The sequence below is a fragment of the Theropithecus gelada genome, chromosome 13, assembly GCF_003255815.1.
Source record: "Theropithecus gelada isolate Dixy chromosome 13, Tgel_1.0, whole genome shotgun sequence".
Taxonomy (NCBI): Eukaryota; Metazoa; Chordata; class Mammalia; order Primates; family Cercopithecidae; genus Theropithecus; species Theropithecus gelada.
Genome location: NC_037681.1, coordinates 22,093,938 through 22,121,141, shown reverse-complemented (window position 1 = coordinate 22,121,141; position 27,204 = coordinate 22,093,938). Strand labels below are relative to the sequence as shown.

General features: G+C 50.4%; 1 protein-coding gene across 6 annotated transcripts in view; it reads right to left on the bottom strand.

Moving 5' to 3' along the window:
• TPO (thyroid peroxidase) overlaps nt 1–27,204 on the bottom strand; it is a 105,218-nt gene that overhangs the window by 11,725 nt on the left and 66,289 nt on the right. For 5 of the 6 annotated variants that reach the window (XM_025353868.1, XM_025353874.1, XM_025353869.1 and 2 more), the window contains 5 exons: nt 23,814–24,051; nt 21,808–22,016; nt 21,253–21,423; nt 14,025–14,156; nt 5,952–6,051 (listed from right to left, as the gene is read on the bottom strand). In XM_025353868.1, coding sequence (XP_025209653.1) covers nt 5,952–6,051; nt 14,025–14,156; nt 21,253–21,423; nt 21,808–22,016; nt 23,814–24,051 — 850 coding nt within the window. The remainder of the gene's footprint in view (nt 1–5,951; nt 6,052–14,024; nt 14,157–21,252; nt 21,424–21,807; nt 22,017–23,813; nt 24,052–27,204) is intronic. The other variant, XM_025353870.1, reaches the window with a different exon arrangement.

Sequence of the window (27,204 nt, the reverse complement as noted above, 5' to 3'; positions counted from 1 at the left end):
GAAATAAAGATGTTCTTTGAAACCAATGAGAACAAAGATACAACATACCAGAATCTCTGGGACACATTTAAAGCAGGGTGTAGAGGGAAATTTATAGCACTAAATACCCACAAGAGAAAGCAGGAAAGATCTAAAATTGACACTCTAACATCACAATTAAAAGAACTAGAGAAGCAAGAGCAAACACATTCGAAAGCTAGCAGAAGGCAAGAAATAACTAAGATCAGAGCAGAACTGAAGGAGATAGAGACACAAAAAACCCTCCAAAAAATCAATGAATCCAGGAGTTGGTTTTTCGAAAAGATCAACAAAATTGACAGACTGCTAGCAAGACTAATAAAGAAGAAAAGAGAGAAGAATCAAATCGATGCAATTAAAAATGATAAAGGGGATATCACCACCGACCCCACAGAAATACAAACTACCATCAGAGAATACTATAAACACCTCTACGCAAATAAACTAGAAAATCTAGAAGAAATGGGTAATTTCCTGGACACTTACACTCTTCCAAGACTAAACCAGGAAGAAGTTGAATCCCTGAATAGACCAATAGCAGGCTCTGAAATTGAGGCAATAATTAATAGCCTACCAACCAAAAAAAGTCCAGGACCAGATGGATTCACAGCTGAATTCTACCAGAGGTACAAGGAGGAGCTGGTACCATTCCTTCTGAAACTATTCCAGTCAATAGAAAAAGAGGGAATCCTCTGTAACTCACTTTATGAGGCCAACATCATCCTGATACCAAAGCCTGGCAGAGACATAACAAAGAGAATTTTAGACCAATATCCCTGATGAACATCAATGCAAAAATCCTCAATAAAATGCTGGCAAACCAGATTCAGCAGCACATCAAAAAGCTTATCCACCATGATCAAGTGGGCTTCATCCCTGGGATGCAAGGCTGGTTCAACATTCAGCATATAAACAGAACCAAAGACAAGAACCACATGATTATCTCAATAGATGCAGAAAAGGCTTTTGACAAAATTCAACAGCCTTTCATGCTAAAAATGCTCAATAAATTCGGTATTGATGGAACGTACCTCAAAATAATGAGAGCTATTTATGACAAACCCACAGCCAATATCATACTGAATGGGCAAAAACTGGAAAAATTCCCTTTCAAAACTGGCACAAGACAGGGATGTCCTCTCTCACCACTCCTATTCAACATAGTGTTGGAAGTTCTGGCTAGGGCAATCAGGCAAGAGAAAGAAATAAAGGGTATTCAGTTAGGAAAAGAAGAAGTCAAATTGTCCCTGTTTGCAGATGACATGATTGTATATTTAGAAAACCCCATTGTCTCAGCCAAAAATCTCCTTAAGCTGATAAGCAACTTCAGCAAAGTCTCAGGATACAAAATTAATGTGCAAAAATCACAAGCATTCTTATACACCAGTAACAGACAAACAGAGAGCCAAATCAGGAATGAACTTCCATTCACAATTGCTTCAAAGAGAATAAAATACCTAGGAATCCAACTTACAAGGGATGTAAAGGACCTCTTCAAGGAGAACTACAAACCACTGCTCAGTGAAATCAAAGAGGACACAAACAAATGGAAGAACATACCATGCTCATGGATAGGAAGAATCAATATCGTGAAAATGGCCATACTGCCCAAGGTTATTTATAGATTCAATGCCATCCCCATCAAGCTACCAATGAGTTTCTTCACAGAATTGGAAAAAATTGCTTTAAAGTTCATATGGAACCAAAAAAGAGCCCGCATCTCCAAGACAATCCTAAGTCAAAAGAACAAAGCTGGAGGCATCACGCTACCTGACTTCAAACTATACTACAAGGCTACAGTAACCAAAACAGCATGGTACTGGTACCAAAACAGAGATATAGACCAATGGAACAGAACAGAGTCCTCAGAAATAACACCACACATCTACAGCCATCTGATCTTTGACAAACCTGAGAGAAACAAGAAATGGGGAAAGGATTCCCTATTTAATAAATGGTGCTGGGAAAATTGGCTAGCCATAAGTAGAAAGCCGAAACTGGATCCTTTCCTTACTCCTTATACGAAAATTAATTCAAGATGGATTAGAGACTTAAATGTTAGACCTAATACCATAAAAACCCTAGAGGAAAACCTAGGTAGTACCATTCAGGACATAGGCATGGGCAAAGACTTCATGCCTAAAACACCAAAAGCAACGGCAGCAAAAGCCAAAATTGAATGGGATCTCATTAAACTAAAGAGCTTCTGCACAGCAAAAGAAACTACCATCAGAGTGAACAGGCAACCTACAGAATGGGAGAAAATTTTTGCAATCTACTCATCTGACAAAGGGCTAATATCCAGAACCTACAAAGAACTCAAACAAATTTACAAGAAAAAAACAAACAACCCCATCAAAAAGTGGGCAAAGGATATGAACAGACATTTCTCAAAAGAAGACATTCATACAGCCAACAGACACATGAAAAAATGCTCATCATCACTGGCCATCAGAGAAATGCAAATCAAAACCACAATGAGATACCATCTCACACCAGTTAGAATGGTGATCATTAAAAAGTCAGGAAACAACAGGTGCTGGAGAGGATGTGGAGAAATAGGAACACTTTTACACTGTTGGTGGGATTGTAAACTAGTTCAACCATTATGGAAAACAGTATGGCGATTCCTCAAGGATCTAGAACTAGATGTACCATATGACCCAGCCATCCCATTACTGGGCATATACCCAAACGATTATAAATCATGCTGCTATAAAGACACATGCACACATATGTTTATTGCGGCACTATTCACAATAGCAAAGACTTGGAATCAACCCAAATGTCCATCAGTGACAGACCGGATTAAGAAAATGTGGCACATATACACCATGGAATACTATGCAGCCATAAAAAAGGATGAGTTTGTGTCCTTTGTAGGGACATGGATGCAGCTGGAAACCATCATTCTTAGCAAACTATCACAAGAACAGAAAACCAAACACCGCATGTTCTCACTCATAGGTGGGAACTGAACAATGAGATCACTTGGACTGGGGAAGGGGAACATCACACACTGGGGCCTATCACGGGGAGGGGGGAAGGGGAGGGATTGCATTGGGAGTTATACCTGATGTAAATGACGAGTTGATGGGTGCTGACGAGTTGATGGGTGCAGCACACCAACATGGCACAAGTATACATATGTAACAAACCTGCATGTTATGCACATGTACCCTAGAACTTAAAGTATAATAATAATAAATAAATAAATAAATAAAGTAAAAAAAAATAAAAGAATGAGCTCACTAATTAGTTTCATATTGGGAAAATAAATAGTGTAAAAAAAAAGTAAAAAAAAAAAAATTATAGAACCAGCTAATTTGAAGTTATTTGCTTACAGCCTATTCAATTTTTATTGCTTACTCTATTTCATGGTTAGCTGAGGGTTTTAATTATTAGTAATTAAAGTTTTTAAGGTTTAAAGACCAAATGATTCATAAAACATAGGGAATATTTCCTACCACCACCCCATCTAAAACTAGAGACACCATTTAAACGTTAAAGTAGTCTCTTCCCAAAACAGATCAATACAGTGTCTTGTAGAGAGAGTAGGTGATTATTCAGTCTTCACTGGTAATGATTATTTGAAACAACAGCCTCTGCATGTGAGATATAATCTTCCTGTGAGGAGAATCCGGGCAGCTGTGGCACGACCTCCAGCACCAGACAGGTCTTGGGTTCAAGGATCTGCTCTGGGCTTACCAGCTTTGAGCCAGTAACAGGCTCTCGCTCCACCTCCTCATGCTACACGGAAAATGGACACAATCACAGCACTTTGTTAGTTTTCTGGGGCTGCAGTCACAGAGGACCACAGACCTGGCTGCTTAAACAGCAGAAGTTTATGATCTAGAGTTCTGGAGGCAGGAGTCCACGTCGAGGTGCCTGCAGGCAGCTCCCCAGCCTCCCTCCCAGTTCCTGTGGCCACTGGCGATCTTCCCAGGCCCCAGCCTAGAGAAACCCCACCCTGATATCTGCCTTCCCGTCGAGATGGCCTTTGCCTGCCGGGCATGACTGTGCAAACTCTTCTTTCTAGAGGAACACCAGCTATATTGAATTAGGGTCCCCTGTACTCCAGGGCAATCTCATTGTAACGAATTACACTTGCAGAGACCTTAGTTCCAAATAAGGTTACATTCTGAGGTCCTAAAGGTCAGGGTATAAACACATGTTTTGGGCAACGCACAGTTCAAGCCATGGCAAACACCTGAGTCAGATGATTGATCAGAAAATCAGAGGAGACAGTGGCTAAGGATGACTTAGCATTGCCTCCAACACATGGCTTTAGCTGTTACTATCACCTCTCTACTGGAAGGAATTTCTCACAGTTGTCTGAATTATGGTGTACGTTAGTTTTGACAGAAGCTATGACGCTACTCAGAAATACATCACTGAAATGTCGTGTGCCAGATGGATCAGAAGCTCTTGTGTCAAACGTGGGCGTCTGGGTCAACCACAGTAGTTGCCAGAGGCCTTGCAGAATAACTGAAACGGGGAACTGGCTTTACTACCACATCTCAGCAGCAGAGAAACAGCATGCAGAGCAGATGGCAGGCACAGGGGCTTCCCTTACAAGTGGCCACGAAAACAAAAACAACAGAAAAGAGGCCATTGTTGTGGATTGTTGACAAGGCCCTTTGGAAACGACAGTGATCTGGGTAACTTCTGGTTGCTAAGCTTTCAAGTTTTAAAAAACCAGTCCCTGTAGGAGGTGCAAAAACTGTGAGAAAAAGGTTTCCTGTTCAAGGCGCAGACGTTCCTCAGTGTACCGAGAAGTTGCTAGAAAAATGAAGGTTTGCTAGAATGTTGAGTTTCTATTATTGGGAAGATGAGAAACAGCCTGGCAGATGGCCTTAGGGTGGGAAAGTCGTGGATAATCCATAGACATGTGGCGTCAGGTGATGTTTGGGGGCTTGGATAATCCATACATGTGTGGTATGGGGTGGTGCCAGGAGGCTTGGATAATCCATGCGTGTGGTATGGGGTGGCACTGGGGGCTTGGCCAGTGAGGAGCTCTGAAGGCCGGGGTGGAGGGTGAAGGTGAAGGCAAAGGAGACTGCAGGGGTCATCCTGGCAGAGGGCAGGGCTGGCTATAGCAGGAGCGTGCACAGGTTGTGTTGGGCTGAGCCTGGCACTCAGGGAGAGCAGAGGCAGAGTAACTGTGGCCTCTATTTGCAGGTATTCTGGGCATGGCCCTGGGGGCCCAGCCTGGGGCTGCAATGACTTTTTATAGTGTTTGCTGTTATTTTTAACACTTTCTATATAAAATGAACAATTGTGCATTAAAAATGAAGTGATGCTCAAGAAGTTTGGTTCTCAAGAGCAGCAAGGTGAGTGGAAGCAGCAAGGAGCAGAGCTGGTTCCTCGGGGCTAGGGACGTGGACCAGCTGCGCCACCCGAGGCAGCCGTGAGGGGTTCTTTCTGCAGACAGCACTCTCACAGGGCAGGAACTCTCAGGTTCTCTCAGGTTCGGGCTTGAGTCTTTCAACAGCAGCGCCATTTTTACCATGAAAGTTCAACTTTCAATTTCTGCCCTCAAGGGAGGAAATAAAACTGAGGAATAAAACTTTTCATTCATGGATGACCTTTTTTCTCTGAGAAACCTTTAGAAGAATCTTTACTCCTAACAAGAGACTACTTCAATGCAATCACTTAAGGTTAGAAAAGTATTCCATATTGCTGAATCTTCGTCCACAGATACCTGACACCACCTAAGGTGTACAAATGATCACTCCACTTTCATTATTTAAAGCATAAAGAATGATCCGGAGAGTCTAAGACACTGCACAAAATCGCTCTGAGATCAATGCCTTTGAGATACCAGTAATCTATGTTAGCTTTGGGAAAATAAAGCAGCTTCACTGCAACCATGTCCAGAGGAAAGGAGATTGTGTTGTGTCTAAGTAACAGTCAAAAAATGAAGGACTTACCACCTGCAAATCACCGTCGAGGTGAGACCTGCCAAGACTCCAATCAGCAGAGCAGCCAGCGAGATGGAGACCCAAGTCGCCCGAGGGAGCCTCCCGGAGTCTGGGGCACAGAAAGAGGCCTGGTTAGAAGAACCTCCCAGGGCCTGGGCAAGCCACGTTGTCCTGCCTGAGTCTGGGCCACACCCTGTCCTGGGCCAGCTGCCTTCACCCCATAGCACGATGTACAGAGGGAGGGAGGGAGGGTCATTTATCTGCCCAGAAAAGCCATAGACCGTTAAGTCCAGACCCGAATGTGACGTGGGGAGAGCCAGCAGAGGACACAGGGCAGAGAAGCTGGCTCGCTCTCTATGGCAGCCTCACTGTGGGCTTGGCATGGACGCTGTCCTGCAGGACAGAAAGCACACCTCGCTGCCCAAACCAGGGAGGACTCTCAGTGCCCTCTGAGTGGACCGCAGGACCCAGGGAGCCCTGTGGGGTCTTTGACCGGGGCAGGAAAGTGGGACAAAGTGGTCTGTAGGGGATGTGGTGTAACACCATGAGGTTTTGCCCTTGGCTGCATTTTATTTTTCCCAGACGCCTCCTAGAGGTGAAACTGTGGTCGAGGGAAGGTGGTCTGCACCTTGCAGAGCTGGAGCCCTGGGGGGACAGGGGCACGGGATGGCAGCAGATTTTGGAGCTCATGCTGGGTTTCATCAGCCCATTCCAGAAATAAACTGAACAGGGTCAGTGTGAATCGGACAGAGAAGTGCAGAAGGCCCTGAAGACAGGACAGAGGAGAGAGGCAGCCCGGGAGCCAGCCCCAGAGCATCTGGTGAGGGGCCTGAGGAAGTGCCTCCCACCTGGACCTGTGTCTTCGTCTGAAAAAGCCAGGGACTGAGTAAGGGCTCCTGGGTCCGGCCCTTGGCTTCTATGCTCTCCGCAAGGAGATTCCAGCCTGGGGCCAGTGCGGCTTTGAACTCAGAGCTCCTTTGACCACAGTTTTATTACTGACTTTTCTGTTTAGGTGCCCATTCGAGGTGGCCAAGGAGAAACCCAAGATGAAATGAAAACTGACTTTTAAATAAGAACTTAAATACTACCAATCAGTGTTTTTTTAAAACAAACATGGGTCGCCCTGGATAAATATCATCACGTGTGGTTGAAGAAAGGCTCTGGGGCTAAGGGAGCGTGTTCAGGCACCAGACGAAGGCAGTGGCTGGGGGAATTGGGTGCTTGGTTTGGTTCTAGTTCTCACACTGGATTTTTTAAAGTCAGTGATGAATGCATCTGTGGGTGGCGGCAGTTCCCTGTGCCACTTAGCGCCTGGGCATGATTTGCCGGTGTGTCTCATTTCCAGCCCAGACACAGGTAGTGTCCATGACTGTCTTCCAAGCATGGGTCTTGGACACTCAGCAAGTATTTGGTGGATACAAGAATGAATGAATAAATCCTAAATGCACATCCTGACTGTTTCTCCAAAACGATCCTGTCCTTTTAGCTTTTGCACCTCATGACTTTTCCTCCTGGGCTCCTCTAACCATCCTCCCGCCTCCAGGATCTCCTTCCTGCCACCGCTCACAGACGCAGGAGAGTCTGCAGGGCAACCTGAGCACACCGGCCTCTTGCTAAAAGTCCGTGGAGAGCAGAGCAGCTTGCTGGCCGTGGGACGCCGCTCCTCCCACATCCGGAAAGAGGCTGGGTTCATGTTTCCATCCGCTGCTACTCGTTCTCACCCCCATGGCTACTACAGGTGGGGGCTCCGCCTGTGCTGCTGGGGCTGGCCGTGTGGGGAAGGCTGAGCTGATCGAGGCCTGGGTGGGGATTCCAGGTACGCACAGACCAGGTCAGGGCAGTCAGGACAGCGCAGCCATGGAAATTCGTTCTGGAATTGATGTTTGACATTTCTGGGAGGGGGACTCACCCTTCCTGCTGGATTTGGTTCTGAGAAATTGGGCTAGAGGTTTTCAGGGGCCACCTGTGGAACCTCAAAAACTGGCAAAGCCAAGCATCTGACATCAGAGCCTTGAGTAAGAGGAGGAGCCACGTGCTGGGCCATGGCGAGCATCTGATTGAAGCCCACCTCACACCAGCAAACGGCAGACGCACAGCAGGGACGTAAGCAGCTCCATGTCTACCCGAAAGTGGGAAATGAGCCCGGGCCGAGGAAAGGCCAGATGCCGCACAGCAGAAACTTTTCCTTTATTCTTTGCTCCAAACTTTTCTTTCTTGGCATTTTCAATTTCAAGAACCAGTAACTGCGCCTGGAGCCAGATTTAAGGCTGTGTGTTGCTGGGGGATTCCCGGCTGAGACAGGCCCCGAAGCCCCTGTATGTCCTACGGGGGCATCGCCAAGGTCACAGCTGCTGCCAGAGTGGCTTCCTGACCTCTTTAGTGCCACTTCAGGGAGCCCTGGAGTTCTCTGCTGTGGGCGTGGGTGTGGGTGCCCCCTCTTGTGGGGCTGGGCGAGGGGAGATTCCCTGAGGCTGGGTGAAGGCCTTCCAGGGCCTTTGGAAAGAAAGGGTATCGGGTTTTGGCAGGCCCTGGGCAGACAGAGGGCATCGGGATTTTGGAGCATTCAGGTCAGAATAATGACTGGGATGGTTAATTTTATGTGTCCACTTGACTGGAGCACAGGGGCCCAGATCAGACATTATTCCTGCTGTGTTTTTGAGATAGGTTCTGGAAGGGATCGGCACTGGAATCTGTGGTCTGAGAAAAGCAGACGGCTCTCCCCAACATGGGTGGGCCCTGTCCCATCCTTTCAGGGACCCAGTAGAGCAGGAAGTGGAGGGAAAAGGACTTCACTTCTCTTTTCCTGACTTGCTGCTTGAGCTGGGACATCTCATGGTAGCTTCGTCTGCCCTCAGACTGGAACTACTCGGACCGGAACTACCCGGACTGGAACTACCCGGACCGGAACTACCCGGACCGGAACTACTCCGCCAGCAACGCTGGGGCTCCGGTTTGTAGACAGCAGATCCTGGGACTCCTCAGCCTCTCTAATTCCATGACCAGTTCTGCAGGATAGAGATGCTTTCACGTATCTATACATAGAGCTAGATGCACATCTAAAACTACGTCTGTGTATGGGTGTCTACCGCTGTATTTACATCTATACCAAATCTATATTGTGTCTATATCCAAACTTTTTTTTTTTTTTTTTTTTGAGACGGAGTCTCGCTCTGTCGCCCAGGCTGGAGTGCAGTGGCCGGATCTCAGCTCACTGCAAGCTCTGCCTTCCAGGTTCCCGCCATTCTCCTGCCTCAGCCTCCCGAGTAGCTGGGACCACAGGCGCCGCCACCTCGCCCGGCTAGTTTTTTGTATTTTTTAGTAGAGACGGGGTTTCACCGTGTTAGCCAGGATGGTCTCGATCTCCTGACCTCGTGATCTGCCCGTCTTGGCCTCCCAAAGTGCTGGGATTACAGGCTTGAGCCACAGCGCCCGGCCCTATATCCAAACTTATATAGGGATAGCTACACCTGAATCTATTCTATACCTATGTGTAAATTTATATTTTTATATCTGCATCTGTACCTAAGTCTAAAACTATATCTATATCCATAATCAATATCTATATCCAAATCTAAATTGGTATAACTATATCCATGTCTACATTTTTATCTATATGTATGTCTAATCTATGTGAATCTATGCATGTATGTATATCTCAATCAATATCCATATATATTTAAATCGATATCTATATCTAAATCTATACAACTACATCTACAAACTGTGTCTCTATGGATGTCTCTGTCTAATCTAGAACTATTTCTGTACACACATCTGCATCTCTGATTGCTCCTGTTCCTCTGGAGAGTCCATCTAATATGACAACCAGCACACGGGCTGGCGGGGGCTGGAGCTCTCGTGGGCCAGCGGAATGTGAGCTCCTCTCACAGCTACGCTTCATCTTCCCAGGCCTCGGCGTCCGTGTCTGTAAGACAGAAGCAGCAGCCATGGCACCTGTGTATTAATCTCTCAGACACGGGCTCTGGTGCCCACCTTCCCTGGAACCTCCGGCCTCCAGCCAGGGCTCGTATGAGGGGCTGTAAACATGGCTCAGCTGTTGCTCCTGGTTCACTCTGAGCCCTTAGCACCTGAGTGCATGTCCACCCAGCCGGGGCCTCTGCTTCTCTCCTGGTGTCCACCCTTCCTCATGGAAGCAGGCTCGGGATTCAAGCTGTCACTCTGAAAGCTGAGGGACAGCCACGTCCATCAACCTTTTGGGGTGTTCTGTCCAGCAGTGACAGAGCTGGTGCATCCAGGGATGGTGCTGGGTCCTGCTGGCCTGCGCTGTCTGTACGGAGAAGGCACTGATGGCTGCTTGCGTGGGAGCAGGGCCCTTTCAACAGGGACATATGTGGCCTCCATGGAACAACAGTTAGGCTTGTCCATCAGGGATGCAGAAAGGTCATGCCCAGCATCCTAATTTTCCGCGGACGATTTTGCAGGGGCAGCAGTGTCATTACAAGGGTGCTGCTGGTGGGGGAAGCTTGCATCCCCAGCTGTTCACCTCCCAGCTCCTGAGATGCTCTGGGGGCACTTTCCCTCCCTCAGTCTCTTCCTTAGAAAGAGAAGGTCACTGTCCACCATCGCTCCCCATCAGGCTCCACCGGCGGCCCGGCCCAGTGCCTCCAGAGGGCCTGGGTCCTGCCAGGGAGGCCAGGGAGGCACAGGGCAGCTGTTGGAGAGGAGACTCCTGGAGGCAGCCAGCTGCTTGAGGGGCTGCAGGGCTCAGCAGGAAGACAAGTGTTCTGCGGTGGACCCTGACTTCACGTTCAGCAGCCAGGAGCCCAGCAGGGGCAGAGTGGGGCAGGGACAGCACCATGCAATCATCACATCCACCACACAGAACCAGCAGGCAGCGCGGAGCTCAGAGCTGCCCTGAGCACAGGCACTGCATGGGTGCTGGTCCGGGCCAGGCTCAGGGGTTCTCTCGGATGCCCTTGACGGGGGCAAGACCTGGAGAGGCAGATGGACGGCGTCCAGGCAGGGGGATTCCTTAGCAAAGAGGTAGCACTGGGAGGGAACGTCTCAACTCCAGAGACACATTTGACTTCAGGGTTTATAGAATAGAGTCCTTAAGATGTAGGAAACAGATAAATATATGTTGTAATTGTTCTCAGGAAAAAAACTAAAACGAGACATTTGAAGCAAAATGTTGGAAATTAGCTTATGCTCCGGTGTATGAACTTCTTCTAAGGTTTTATTCTGAAGATTAAAAGATGGCACCGTGGGCCACGTGCTGTCGTGGGCTGAACTGGATCTCCCAGATTCTCATGCTGAAGCCCCAATGCCCCTGGCCTCAGAATGTGGCTGATTTGGGGATGGAGCATTTGAGGGGGTAATTGCAGTGACATGGGGATGTCACTATGGGCCGTGGCCCAAGGCAGCCAGGTGGCGAAGCTGCCACGTTCACAGAGAGGAGCTCAGCTGCTTTCCACATTATTATTATAAACCCACGAAAGCCGATTCAGAACCCTGCTCAGGTGAAGCTGGTGGGACATATCCTTATGTCATATCATATCCTTATGATATGAGGCCTCAGACACACAGAGGGACCGCCCTAGGAGGACACGGGGAGAAGTGGTGTCTGCAGCCAAGGGGTGAGTCCTCAGGGGGAGCCAGCCCTGCTCTCACCTTGATCTTGGATTCCAGCCTCCAGGACTCGCTGAGAGATAAATCTCTTGTTCAAGTGCCCAGTCTGCAGGGCTTTGCTACGGCACCCCCAGTCTGCAGGGCTTTGCTATGGCACCCCCAGTCTGCAGGGCTTTGCCACGGCACCCCCAGGAAATCAATAGTTCCTTTAACTGCAACGTTAGGAACAAAACACAACAAAAGCAGAGCTCCCTCCATAATTATATTGACACCGAAATCTATGTGTTTCTACATCTAAACATATATAGGGATACCTATACCTAAATCTAAATCTATTCTTTTATACCTATAGGTGAATTTATATCTATATATCTGCATCTGTACCTATATCTACAATTGTCTATATCCATAATCAATATCTATATGCACACCTGTATCTAAATCTAAGTCTGTAAGTCACCGTGGAGACAGAAGAAGCCCTGAGCACCTGCATATTAATCTCTCAGACCTGGGCCCTGGTACACAAAATGGTCTTAGGCTCATGTGCTGCTGGCCCCAGTCATGGTGCAGGTGTTCAAAGGGGGCCCAGGAGGAAGAGAGGTGGTGTGCAAGTTCTCTTAGGCACGAATTCATCTCTGGGTGCTCTCCGGGAAGAGGAAGAGAGGTAGTGGGTGAGCCCTCTTAGGCACAAATTCATCTCTGTGCTCTCCCAGGGCTGTTCCTGACTTCCACTGGGCCTCCTTTCTCCATCCTTCTGTGGGTGAGTCCAGAAGAAAACACTGGGAGGGACGGAGGGTGGTGGCTTCAGCTGGAGGACAGCAGTAGAAGTGTTTTCTGGGGCCCCACGGAGCCATCTGATGGAGTGAGATATTACCAAGAATACAGCAAGTGCTTCTGGGCTGCAGTGCAGCAAAACTGCAATCTTGATGTAAATGTCCCACCGGCTTCACCTGAGCAGGGTTCTGAATCGGCTTTCGTGGGTTTATAATAACAATGCGGAAAGCAGCTGAGCTCCTCTCTGTGAACGTGGCAGCTTCGCCACCTGGCTGCCTTTGCAATTCACATCTGAACCGTTGATTTAAACATTTTATTTAAAAACCTGAATGCAAGAGCTGCTGTTTCTAGTTTTCCATGACTGAGAGTAGTCTGGTTTGAAATGAAGAGAAGATATGATTTCATATGGAGAAAAACATGAATAAAACCAGAGGCTGATAAAACAATGAGTATGAGGGGGCAACGCTGTGCAGAGAGAGGACGCCCGAAACAAGAGGGTGGGGTGTGCCTGACACAGGAAGGGGGGTGTGTCTGACACAGGAGGGGGGTGTGCTTGACACAGGAAGGGAGGACACGCCTGTCAGGCGGACGTAGCTTCAGAGCACCAGAAGGAGCATCCTCGGCCTCTGAAGGCCCCACGCAGCTGCGTTCTGGCCATCTTTTTTCAGACTCACTCGCTTCTTGACTGGCCTTAACCTTGGCCCTTGTGTCCTTCGCCTGAGGAGCTGAGTTTCAGCAAGAATCCTATTATTCCAGCTTATCAGAATCCCCTTAATGAAGTTGAGTCATGAAGCGTTTTGCACTGACGCCTTTCTGTCCTGGCTGGACGTCCCAGCTGCCTTTGCTGCATTTGGGCCTTGCACTTGGTTCTTTCTGGAGACCTCACTCCCCTATGACAGTAGCTCAAAGGAATTCTGTCTGTAACTCGAGTCTGGCGAATAATTATTTTTCTATAAGAGTTGGAAGTCAACTATTAACACAAATTCCCGGCCAGCTACGGAGTGGCTGTGTGAGTGGCAGCATCTTGCCCTCTTATCACTAGTGTCCTTTTGTATAAAATGAAGATTAAAGATAATGCTTACTTAAAAGCCACAATTTTCAGGGGAGTAAATTCGTCAAAAGTTTGGGCGTATCTGGCGCCTGACTTGGAGGCAGCGGTGAGGAAGACGCTGTCCCTGATCTGAGGGCAGAGCTGGGGGACTGGGCAAGGCCATCCGAGGTGGATGTTGAGCACCCAGGCCCCATGCAGGGCGGGGACATCCAGAGGTGGGGGTGGGCGACAGGCAGGCAGCTGTGCTGCTGGCCCTGGTCAGGGTGCAGTCGGGTGCATTTGGAGGGGGCCCAGGAGGAGGAGAGGTGATGGATGGGTCTGTATTGAATGCTGCCTGTTTCATAAGTTTTGTGTCTTGGGGGTGATCTAGGTTGGGTATGCACCTGTGGACCTTGTCTGGAAATGCGTTCTGGCTGCCGCCCCCAGCCTCAGCGTGCACCGAGGGTCTCTGCACAGACAGCAGACGTGAAACGCATCCTCTGCCCCCAGCACAGCGCGGACGCCCCTCGGGCACAGCGCAGACGCCGGGCACCTGGGCTTGGTGTCTTATTCATCTCTGCCCTTCCCAATCAAGATGGTGATTGACAGTTGCCTAACTTGAACACACTTTTCTTCATTTTACAAAAACTCGCAAATAGATGGACAGAGAGGGAGGGGAGCAGACTCACCTACGCAGGTTCTCCCATCGTCTCCTAACTCGTAGGGGTCCGCGCAGAGGCACTGGAAGCCGCCCTTGGTGTTTCTGCACCTCGCAGAGGCGTGGCAGGGTGGGTGGGCACCGTCTGCACACTCGTTCACATCTGCCAGACACACAAGGCCACACACGTGAGAGGAAGCAGCCGCACCCCCTTCTCTCCCGTGTGACCCCTGTTCTGGGAGGTGCTTCTGTCTGGGGAGGTCAGCCCTTTGCCTGCCACCCCACCCGGTCTAGGGGGAACCAGGCACCACCTCTGCTGTTGTGTGGCCGCCCCCTGCTCCCTGCACATCTGAAAAGGTGATGAGGAGAAGACGGACACATGCTGGCCGTGGGCTCCGAGCCTGCAGGGAGTCCACACACTGGGGTTCACTCAGGCCCAAGTCACAGGAGCCTTCCTGGAGGAAATTAGGGTCTGCCTGGGATAGGGGAATGTGGAATTTGGCCAAGTGCAGGACACAGGGGCAGGAAGGGGCCAGGGTGAGGGTGGGGCAGGGTCCGCTTCGCCCAAGCAGAGACTCCCAGCTGGCCCAGATGCTCCAGGTCCTCTGAGAGCAAGGACTGGGGCCACCTGCCACCACCAGTGAGGATGGTGTGTCCCCTCCTGCTCTCCCTGCACGCGAATCCTACATCTAGTACCTCATCCCCTAGGCTTCTATTTCCAGATAACCTGCTGTACATTTTGTTCAAATAATGTTCCTTTTCTGGCCAATTTTAGAAAACAAGCAGGAGCGTGTCACAGGTCTGCTCCACACGCCCAGTGTATGTTCTCTGAATGGCACAGGTGCTGTCAGTGCTGGGACACGTGCTCTTCCAGGAGCTTCTCTGTCTGGAGGGAACAGAGCTGGCCTGGGTGCAGTCTCTGCCGAGGGCCAGGCTGGGGGCAGCAACCTGCCTGCGCTCCTGGGGTCCTGGTGCCGACGACACCCCCAGACAGAGCAAAGGTACTGGGAGGGGTGGAGGGACTCTCCCCAGTCTCACCGCTGAGTGGAAGAGCCGGGGTCCACATAGGCCACAGGGACTTGGCCCCCGACTCGGCCACCCCAGGATGAGGAGAATGTGCGAACCTGGGCAGCGCTCAGGCGACCCAGTGCCGGAGACCTGCGAGGACTTGAAGGTCAGCTGGGGTGGCCTGCTGCCCTCCTGCTCCCCAGGGTGAGGGGCTGCATTGGGTGGGACTACCCACTCCTAACTCAGGGCTCTGGGGTCGGGGGGAGCCTTGGTCCCAGCTGGTTTTCTCAGTTACAGAATGGGTATCATCATGTCTGTTGTGAAAACCGGGCCTGGAATCAAAGATGGTGCTTATGACAACTAGCAGGGTGTTGGGGATATCTCAGGCTTTCTAAAGAGGACAGTCTTTAATAATGACATTATTGATAATGACAACCACTCTATAAGAGTATAAGAAGCCGGGTGCGGTGGCTCACGCCTCTAATCCCAACACTTTGGGAGGCTGAGGTGGGGGGTCACCTGAGGTCAGGAGTTTGAGACCAGCCTGGCCAACATGGTGAAATCCTGTCTCTATTAAAAATACAAAAATTAGCCAGGTACGGTGGTGGGTACCTGTAATCCCAGCTACTCAGGAGGCCGAGGCAGGAGAATCACTTGAGCCCAGGAAACAGAGGTTGCAGTGAGCAGAGATTGCACCACTGCACTCCCGCCTGGGCGACAGAGTGAGACTCCATCTCAAAAAAATAAAAAGTATAAGACAAGGGTAAAGAAATTTCAAGGGATTGGAGCTATTGACTATCGGCCACTGTTAATTGTCTGTATCTTGCAGCAGCTATTAAAGTTTTATGTATAGGTAACCACGTCAAGGCTGTTAAACATAGAAGGTCTTTCTTGGCTAAAGCTGCCCCTGGAACCAGCCCCTCCTGCATCCCCCTATGCAGAGCTGTGCAAAGGCATCTGCCGCTGGAACCAGCCCCTCCTGCATCCCGCTATGCAGAGCTGTGAAGCGCTGGAGCTGTGCGAAGGCATCTGCAGCCACCCTGGGGTAGGGGAATGTTTCTATCATGATCGCGTGAGAAATCGAGGTCCTCACCCATGGATGCTGCAAGCCCGTTTTCTCTTCTTCACCCCCAGGGTGTGCCATGGGGCCCTCAGAGTGGGAACGGCAGCCGCCAACACATCCCTACCTCCCTCTCGGGTAGTTCCCTGGGAGCAGCTTCCGTCCCTCTCCTCACCCCCTCCCTGCAGCTCAGACTCATCCTAGGTATGAGTTCCCTGCGGCTGCTGGGAAAAATCATCACAAACTGGACGGCTCCAAGCAACAGAAATGCATCCTCCAATAGTTCTGGAGGTCACAGATCTGAAATCAGGGTGTTGGCCGGGCGGTGCTCCTTCAGAAGGCTCTCGGGGGAGGGGGTCCTTCCTGCATGCTCTGGCTCCTGGTGGGTCCTGGGGGGCCCATGCCTGGCAGATGCTTTGTTTCCATCCTGGGTCTTCACACGTTCCCATCTCTCTGTGTCTTGTCTCCTCTTCCTACGAGGACACTGCACATTGGATCGGGACGTACCCGACAGCCTCATTTTAACTTGATGGCACCTACAAAGGCCTTGCCTCTTCTTCAGGCCACATGCAGAGGTACACGGGGCTAGAACTTGAGCATAGCTTTTGGGGGGCACAGTTTGGCCCACAACGCTCCACCCAGGGTCAGTTTATTCTAAGCAGAAGCCTGAGTCAGGGGCCAGGGCCATGCAGGTCTCCTTCCTGAGGATGGACAGGAAGGAGGGGGACAAATCGGCCCTGTCTGAAGAGCAGCGCTCTCCCCAGCAGAGGAGGAAACCAGCCTCAGCCGCAGTGTCCCCAGATACCAGGGCAACCTGCACAGAGGCCGAGACTGTGCTCTCTGGCTGCTTCACCTTGAGTTTCAAGAAGAGTGGCCGTGGCGTCCACAGTCTCCATGCACAGTGAGTGCAGATGTGCACGGATGTTTCCATTTCTCTAAGCAAATTAGTATTGGTTGTGAACCATATTTTCCGTAATACGCACAAAGCATTTATGTATATTCGTTTACTGTATAACCTCCTGACAATAACTGATGTAAAAAGCCACTGATTCATAGCTTTTTATCTATTTGAAATCTGTAGCATCAAGGCACTCAGAGGAGACTCACTGCAATGCATTTGCCAGTTTTTTTGTTTTTTGTTTTTTTTGAGACGGAGTCTCACTCTGTTGCCCAGGCTGGAGTGCAGTGGTGCAATCTCGGCTCACTGAAACCTCCACCTCCTGGGTTCAAGCAATTCTCTTGCCTCAGCCTCCTGGGTAGCTGGGATTACAGACACCCACCACCATGACTGGCTAATTTTTCTTTTTTGTATTTTTAGTAGAGGTGTGGTTTCACCATCTCGGCTAGGCTGGTGTTGAACTCCTGACTTCATGATCCCTAAAGTGCTGGGATTACAGGTGTGAGCCACCACGCCCAGCCTTAATATCAAGGTTTTGTGTGGATGAGTTTGAGTAAATAAGTAGAATTTGAATAGAGAAGAGAGCAGCAAATACTATTTGTTTTTCTATATTATTCAGTTAAGTCCACAGCCTTCCTTTCTGGAGCCGCAGATGTTGATGAGGAGATTTCACTGAGGACCTGCTTGAGTACTTACATTCTTGTCAATTTACCATAAACGTAAAGTTTCCTCTCTCTTATACTTGATTTTTTTCCCTTGTGATTCTTGATTTTGAAACTTCTAGTGCAGGGAATAGCTGTGGTAAAAATATTTGTGCATATGCACTTGTACCAGATTTTTGAGTTTTGTCATTTATTTCTAAGACATATTTTAATTATAGATGTGATAAAACAAACAAGAAAAAAAGTCGTATTGCTGCAGGTCGGCAATCCCTCCTCCCTGTTCCCATGGCAGGCTGCCGAGGTCTCCAGTATGAACAGGCTCTGGAGCAGAGCCTAGCGCTCCCCTCGCATTCGGGAGGACACTCATCAAAGTGATGTGTGTGCCCGTGACCCACTGCTTTAAAAACACCTGAACGGATTCCCAGTGCACACACTGCTGTGCAGCCTGCATGTTCATTGAGTGACGTGTCACCAAGTGTCACCAACACTCTTCCAAGTCAGCGGACGTCCTGGTAACTGTGCAGCGTAACTGTTCTGGGTGCAGCTGTCCCAGCATTCGGAGCACAGCCCCTGGGCACGCACGGTGTCAACAACAGGCCTGCGCCCCACTCTTTGTACTGTGCATTTCTAACTAATTTAAATTGATGCCTTATTCCTGTCCTCATTTAACGTTTGAAAACCTGGAGGTGCAGAGACTCAGCAATTTTGGGAGACAGATTAAATGGCTACTGAAATGGCCGTGGCGGGAGAACATGAAGTTGGGCCCGAGTCAGTGAACTACAGAGAGAAGACAGAATGAGTTAGGGTTGGCCGATGGGCGTCTTGGACCTTCACATACACAGTCTAACGGGGTCTTGTGAAGTGTGTGGATTCTGACTCAGGGATTGTGGCGGGGCCCCAGACGCTGCAGGTCTAACAAGCTCCCTGGTGACGTTGCTGCTGCAGCCAGGGAACCCACCAGGAGCACCGGCTCCTGTGCACGGACCACACTGAGAAACACTCCTACACACTGGGGAGTACCCAGACTGTTCAGAAATAGTCCTTCTCACAACGGGTCTTAACCTTAGACAGCTGTTAACTGTTGGACTAAAAATCAAGGAAGATAAATGAAAAGATTTCAGTAACAGAAGAGTGATTTTGATGGCACAGGATGGTCTAGAGGAGGCTGGAGGAGCATTCCTCGTTTAGGAGACAGATGAGCAAAGTCACAGGCCAGAAGGTCAGAGGGCACGTGCAAAGGGGAGGTTGCAGGACACCAGCAGTCTCCCTTCCCGATCCACTCTAAGGTCTCGCCCATTTTTATCTGCACCTTGCAGATCCCTGTGATAGCACTTTGGGGTCATTCATACTTAAAATAAGCTAAAATGGACACGTGAAACATCTGGGTACTTGGGCAAGGACGGACGTAGGTGTACAGTGAAATGCACCACAGGAAGGCTTGTTAACACAGAACATGCAACGTGCTGCGCCCTGAAGCACTTGCCATCAATTCCTTAATGGTGATGCCAACATGGAAAACCAGGAACGGGGGTGAAGTGGGCACTTCAAGCTTGCACAGTCTCTAAGCCAAGGAAACAGGAGAAGCGCGATTCGTGATCCCTTTGTCACCGAAGGGTCAGTGACAGAGCCCGCGGCCAGGAGTCATGCAGTGGTGTTAACAGCAACCACGAGTTTACACCGATGTCATCGCCCGACAGAGTAGCTGTATTTCTATCACCGAGGCTTCCGGAAAGTTCCCTGGGAGAAACATCCTGGTCTGCTGTTCTCTGGGGCATTGTCTAACCTCTGGGTGGTTTCCTTGTACATTGTCATTTGTGACCAATCCCAGAACGCAGCAGGGGAGCACGTCTACAAAGCTAGCATCGTGCAATTAACAGTTTAAACGAGGGTTTCCAGCCCAGGCTGCTGGTTTCCAGCGATGACACCCTCCCTCAGCTACGTAGCAGGCCTCTGCCCTATCTGTGCCCAGGCAGCTCCCTGTGTCCTCAGCGACTCTGAAAGTTATTTCCGAGGCACCGTTCCCCAGCTGGCTTCATTTCCTCCTCTCCTCATCCCTTCTCTCCTCTCCTAACAGAAAGATGGCTCCTGGGAGGGCACCTGAGACCACAGACTTGGAGGGAGCCACACCCCTACCTGACCCCTGCCCTAGCACTGAGTCCTGGTGGGTCTCTGGTGCACGCGGGGTCTCAGCCTCTCCCTTTACGACTGAGGGTCTAGAAGCAGTTGGCCACTGCAACCCTTCAAGGACAAACATTTTGGACTTTCAAAATTGAAATGGAAATTTTGTTACTGTGCTAAATTATACATAATGTGAAATTTACCACCTTAGCCATTTTTAAATGTGCAGTTCAATGGTATTGACCTTGTGCAACTTATCCCAACATCCCCCTCCAGGCCTTTTTTTTTTTTTTTTTTTTTTTTTTTGTAGAGATGGGGTTTCACTACGTTTCTCAGGCTGGTCTTGAACTCCTGGCCTCAAAGGATTCTTTCACCTGGGTCTCCCAAAGCACTGGCTCCAGGACCCTTTCGTCTTCTGAAAACTCTGAGAAAACTGAAAACTGTGGATTTTGCTTTTATTTCTACTTGCAAACCAGCCAGATTCTGGCACGAGACCCTCTCTTTCTTCTGCGGTCTAGGTTAGTGCAGCTCATAGCAGCAGCTCACAGGAGGCTCTGTGTCTGATGCCAGTTTTCCTCCCCTAAAACGCAGTCCTGAAGGCAGCTTGGCCTTCTAAACATTGCTGGTGAGTGTTGTCTGAGCAACCTTCCTCCGAGAATAGCAGCCATTCCTGCTCCTGCCTGCCCTGACCCCCTGGCCCATGAGACCAGAGCCAGCGGTCCGGGTTTTGTTGCAGGGCGTTTCTGAAGTAGCTGGGGGACACACGCTGCTCCGACAGGACGCCCCAGCCTCAGGAGTTGCACCCAGAGGGCTCTTTCTGTCTCAGAACAGTCAGTGGGGGACTCTCATTCTGCTGCTCCCCGCAGAGGGACCCCAGTACGTGGCTCTTCCCCTGGGAGGCTCTGTTGTCCAGCAAACCTGCTCCCAGGTGCCCTGGGCTGACACCCGCTCAAGCCAGGCGCATGGGAGGAGGAGGTGGAGGTGGCCCACAGCTGTTTTGCCTTTGCCTCCCCAACCTGCTCTCAAGTCACCGCTAGGAGCCTGCACCTGTCTACACCTAAACATGCAGGAAGCTGGGAGTGAAACTCAGCGACTGGAGAAGAACCAGGCATGGGCTTCGGAATCAGCCACCTGTGGGAGGCGGAGGCGGGACTAACTCTATGGGTTCCTGGAGTGGAGACGTTTGCTGCCGTGTTTCCTTTGAGAAAGTGGCCCTGCGAGTTCACCACAACTTTGCCTGGAACTCATGAACTCCCCTCTCTCTTCCCTCACAGGTGACCCCATTGGTCACGATTCCACGTGCCTATTCTGAGGCCTCACTACCTAGAAAGAGGCCAGCTGGGAACACGGCCAGCCAAAGGGAGAGCCCTTGCTTCCTATCCCCAAATTGCTGCTGGGAAGATAACAGTTTCAGAGGCATCTTTTGGCGAATAAATTTTCAATGACATTGCATTGTTAATTTACATCGGAAACATGCAGATGTTTTGTAATTGTTATTGAAGAAAGAACTGACCTTTGCAGAGCGGAGGCTGGAAATCCCATCCTTCCTGGGTGCAAGTGAGTTGCTCGTGGCCTTGGAGCTCATACCCGTGCCGGCAGGAATACACCAGCACGCGCCTCCCAGACTCCTCACAGTGCACAAAGTCCCCATTCTCCACGCTCTCTGGGAAGCCACACTTGTCGTCTGTGAAATGTGGACAGGTTGACATGTAGTCAAACTGCGAGAAAAGAAAACCACATACCAACGTCCCTGTCACGGGCACACTTGTGCCCTGGAGGGGCTGGTGCCGAGGCTGGGGAGCCCTGCTGTGGTCACTCACTCAGCACCCACGCAGCACACACCGTCACTTCCCAGGTCGGGCCCCGCTGGCTCCCATTTTCTAGGCCCCCAGTTCCTGTCTCACTAGAGAAGGGTCCCGCCTGCCCCGGGAGCTGCCCTGAGGGTGTAAGGCAGGGCGTCGACTGTTTTCTAAACAGGGAAAAGTTAAACTCAGCTCCTTGGGAAGACAAGTTTTGCTTGAGGAGATGCACGTGCTGTAAGGTGGTGTGAGAAGAGACCAAACGTCACCTTGAGGAAAGGTCTCCCTCCAGGCTTCCAGGTTCATGCCAGGGATGCTGTCACAAGACTCAAAGTCTTCGGGGAATTTTCCAACTCGGAAGGCATCCACGGGCACCCTGGTGAGGCCGGTGTTGTCACAGATGACCCGAGACAGGGAGTGCTTCTCCAGCTCATGCCTCTGCGCGTCCGTGAAGACGTGGCTGTTCTCCCACCAAAACCTCCAGGGAAGGAGACAGAGCGTAAGTTCATGGTGCCTGGAGAACCCCCAGGGCAGGCACTCAGGGCCAGCCACCCACTGCTGTGTGCTGCTGGCCTCCCCTGCGGCGCCTGCCCAGACCCCCAGCACCCGGGGCCGCGCAGGTGCAGGCGCTGAGGGCCTGAAGGAGACGCGGAGGGGCAGCACGGCGTGCACCTGGCTGTCTGAACGAGCGGCGTCAGATGGAGGAGGGGCTCAGAGCCACTTCGCGTGTTGACTGTGAGAATCTATTTTGCTGCATTGCTGTTATTTGGGGTGCAATGCTGTGTTAAAAACAAGAATAATTACAGCAAATTCAGCTGCTTTACAGGGTGCTGCTCTCTAGTCTGAAGTCAGCGTGCCCTGCACGGTCTCTCTACCTTCAGCTTCTTCCTCCAGGCCATGGGTAATCAAGAAAATTGCAATGTGAAGAAATGAAGTCCCACTTTCCCCTCAAAATACGAAAATCGTTGCCAAAGCACCAGCAGCTCCTGGCCTGAGTGCCATAAAGCACACATTTCCCTGGCCACATAAAGCTCTTCTGCTTCCCATCACGGGGATGAATTCCTCTTAGAACATAAAAAAGAGGCCCCACTACATGGAAGTTCATTGACCCCATTTTTGCATTGGGGAGATATTTGGTCATAAATACACAGGATGAGAAATTGCAGGCACCACCCCAGGAATCTGCCAGCTGCCTCTGATTTCAGATGGAGCTTCAGCCATGGGTGGCATAAAACACGCTTGGGAGACACACATATGGGGCAAGTTGGTGAAATCTTCCCCCTTCTGAGCGAGTGGCTTCCCATGTCCCAGAGAATTCCAAACGCACGTTTACTGAAGACACAGCTATGAGGGAGACAAGTTCTCCCGGTGATTTCTCCCTAGATGTTCGTAGCTCTTTGAAATGCTGCATCTCCGAAATTAGAGACAAAAGTCACACTGGGGAAAGGACAGGAGCCTCGGCGTGTGGCAGGTGCACTCTCTGGGAAGAGCACAGATCCTTTACAACAAAAATCTGACCTTGGCACAGTGACTACCAAAAATAGAGAGAGAGCTGGATAGGTAGGGATGGCTTTAAAAGCAAAATAAAACATTTTCCCATTGTTTTTGTCTGTGTTGTTCTAAAATCTTAACACTGGTATCCTGTGCACCTGCTTCTACGGGAGCGGGGAAGGACTCAGAATCAGACGGGAACAGGATCTGGCTCTGACTCCCTCCAGTACAAACCTCCACATTCCAGGTTGAACTTGAGGAGGGAGCAGACATGTACGAGGCAGGCAAACCGGGACCTCAGCTTTCTGCTACCGGCAAGCACCTGTGTGTGCAGGCAGGGGCTGGGGGACCGGGAAGGCCTGTCCAGCCCAGAGGCATCCATGAGCACCAGGCATAGCCTGTGTCTGCGCCTGAGTCACTGTCCACCTCTGCGCTTTCCTGGGCATCGTCAGGGGACGTGGGGGATGGGATGCAGTCTCAGGGCTGTCATGAATGTGTCACAATTTGTTTTTGTTAGGCGCCTGTTTGCTCATGTGGTTGGATCTAGGAAAAATCAGTGCTAGCTCCCATTCTAAGTGCTACATGCTTTGTAGTTGCATCATTGTTATGAAAACACGGTTCGAGGTTAAGGAAACTATGGGTGGGAGAAACAATCTGATCAGCTTATGTAAGAGTCGAGCGGTGGAGCCAGAATTTGGATGCAGGTCTGGCTGGCTTCAGAACCAATGCAGACCACCTGCCTCTGTGCAGAACAAGAAGGAAGACATTCCGGACAGGAACCTACCAGTCTCCGTCCCGCAGAGCCTTCATCTGCTTCCCAATGAGACAGGCAAACAGGGGGCCTGTCCGAGCCCTGGGGAGGAAGTTTTCAGCTAAGCCTCCCAGCCAGACGTCGATGTTGTCAGGATGCTTGTACAAGTCCAGGATCTTGTCGGCCACGCTCCTGCTGGCGATGGCTGTGCTCAGGTCAGCAGGGGTCTCCAGGCGAGGCAGGCCACAGAACTCCCTCCACTCATTGTAACCTGCACAGGGGAGAGGCTGCACGGTTTCTCTCACATACCTGAACCTTTGTTGAGCCCATCTCGCTCATGCCATGGTCCCCAAGACGGGAAGCACAGCAGGGCAGAGTCCCGTCCCACCCTGTGACACTGCCTGGCTGTTTGCCAGGCTAGGATATTCCAGCTCAGAAGCCAGAGCTCTTTCTGCAGGGTTTGTTCATAAAGGAGCTGGAGACAGCAAGAATGCTGAGTCCACGACATTTAAGTGCATTCCTGTTATCGCCCAGCCTGCACTTAGTTCTCACCTCTTCAGAGCAACCGAGACAGCTCTGCACCCTCTTCAGAGTTTACCTCCCACAATGACATCAGGAGCACACACAGAAGCCAGCACTCTCTCTCGCTCTCTCTCTTCCCCCTCTCTCTCTCTCATGCGCGCGCACACACACACACACACACAAAGGGACACACACAAATATCTTTATCTGTCTGGCTAGTCATCTCCATATTGAAGACTAAAGATCTTTTCTTGCTGGGAACCCTGGTGAATCCCTGGCCTCTCTTCTCACTCCTCCTCCTGCTCGCTGCCCAGGCCCTCATCCATGGTCTGACTCTGTGGCTGCACCTTTGCCTGACACTGGTGCCCCTCCCTGTGCCCCACTCCTTACATCCGCCTTCGTCCCTCATCCACTCCTCTTGGTTCCACCGTCGCCTCCTCCAGAAGCACTCCCTCCTCAAGGCTGGGCGACCCTCACTCCCGCGGGGTCTGATCAGAGCGCAGTCCAGGGCCTCTGCTGCTGTCTCTGCTCATCCACCCGCCCTGTGTGGTGCTTTAGCTAAGACTGTCTGGTTCTATCCTCAGCGCCCTGCCCACCGCAGGCTCCCAGCAGAAGTCCCGGACAAGTGCACGCACAGCAACATGTGAGCACTGGGCCGGTTCCCCCAGGGGCAGTGAGGCTTTCACGGGACAGAAGGCCGGGCCTGTGGTGTCTCATGTTTAGACCAAACAGAACTGGGAGAAATAGCCAGGCATCCTCGTTAGTCTGGGAAGGGGATGCCCACGTGACAAAGAGACTCATGGAGCCAAGGGGTGGGAACAACTTGGAGGAAGACAGATCGGAGGAACGGACAAACTGGAGGAGGAAGGCATGAGCGACATTCAAAATCTGAGCTTTTAGAGGCCGGGTGCGGTGGCTCAGGCCTGTAATCCCACCACTTTTGGAGGCCGAGGCGGGTGGACTGCCTGAGGTCAGGAGTTTGAGACCAGCCTGGCCAACATGGTGAACCCCTGTCTGTACTGAAAATACAAAAATTAGTCAGGTGTGGCGGCAGTCGTCGGTACTCCCAGCTACTCGGGAGGCTGAGGCAGGAGAATTGCTTGAACCTGGGAGGCGGAGGTTGCATTGAACCGAGATCGCACCATTGCTCTCCAGCCTGGGCAACAAGAGTGAGACTTCGTCTCAAAACAAACAAACAAAAACAAAAATAGAAACACTCTGAGCTTTTAGAAAACTGCTGTCAGGTGCTATTGAGTCCATTTGTTGGAGGGCTGAGAACCATTTCCCTGGTTAACCGTCAGGAGAAGCCGTGTGTGTCTGACTCTTGTGCTCCTAGAGTCACCCCTCTTGGCTGGCCCCACAGCCCTGGTGCTGCTGCATCTGGCAGGGGATCCCCTGATCCCCCATGAGAAGCTGTGCTGCCTCAGCCTGACTCCTGCTGTCAGTGCCTCTGCTGCCCTGTATCTGCAGAAACCACCCTCGTTTTCTGTCTCCAGATGGGCCATCCTGGCCCTTTCATCAAAGCCACCGGGAGGTGCTTTGCCCCGTCAAGAGGCACCTGTGTCCCTCCAACTCAGCACCTCCAACAAAATTTCATCTTTATCACACAATCTACTTTAGCCTAGACCATCCCAAACATACCCCACGAATTTCTCAGCTCCAGTAACAGGCAACCTGTAGACAGTCGGTTTATACAGAAAACACAGATGCCCATTGCTTGCCACAGGGCTTGGGGGACACAGCTGTTATTTCATTAAATATTTACTAAAAGAATGCATTTATTTTCAGACTAGTCAAAAACAAAAATAATGAGCAAATTAAAGTTCTAAAATGAGGAGAAAAGGTTTCTATACCGACAATTTAGACCATCGTCAAACTGTTTTAATTAGTACAATAAAAGCATTTCCACACCTGTGGGAGATTGACATCTTAATTTTAAAAAGAAAAAACAACGAAGTTAGGAGGGCATTTTCCTTTCTTATTGCTCTGAGAGGAAACATATTTGTATCTTTTTCCAGCTCTAGAGGGAAAATGTGCAAGGTCTGGGAAGGAGGTAAAGACATGGAGGCTGAAGCTCTTCACAGCTCCGGAGGCCACAGAGCCCGGAAGGAACACCATCACTTCGGATGTCCCTGCCTGTGGGAGACACCGCAGAAACGGGAATGCAAAAAAGGTGTTTCTGTTTTGTTTTGTTTTTCTGAGACGGTGTCTCGCTCTGTCACCCAGGCTGGAGTGCAGAGGCATGATCTCGGCTCACTGCAACCTCCGCCTCCTGGGTTTCAGGCAATTCTCCTGCCTCAGCCTCTTAAGAAGCTGGGATTACAGGTGTCTGCCATGACGCCCGGCTAATTTTTTGTATCTTTAGTAGAGACTGGGTTTCACCATCTGGCCAGGCTGGTCTTGAACTCCTGAACTTGTGATCTGCCCGCCTTGGCCTCCCAAAGTGCTAGGATTACAGGCATGAGCCACTGTGCCCGGCCGCAAAAAAGTGTTTTGGGGAAGGTTGTACATTTTATATTCACTGTAAAGTACAACAAACGATTTCAGGGCGTGGCGGAAATCATCATCCCAGCTCAACGTGCTGAGACACGAGCGTTTCTCTTTTATCTAATTCAGCCTGAGATCTAACTAATCAGATCTAACGAAGCTTCTGCTGGGTTTGTGGCCTTTCTGGTGCATCGATGCCTCCAGTTGCTGGAATTCAGACCTGGGGACGTTGCCTAAACTGTCTGTGTGTCAGCCTCTCAATCCATCTTTTAGAACGGGATCGCAGTCTGGCCTTCCGCGGTGGCTGGGGTATAGAGTGCTAACACACGCAGTGGGCTTTGAACTGCAGGCCGCAGGGACCCGCGTGGCAGCTCTTACACTGCTGTGTCATGACTCCTCCTGTGTGCTCACACCA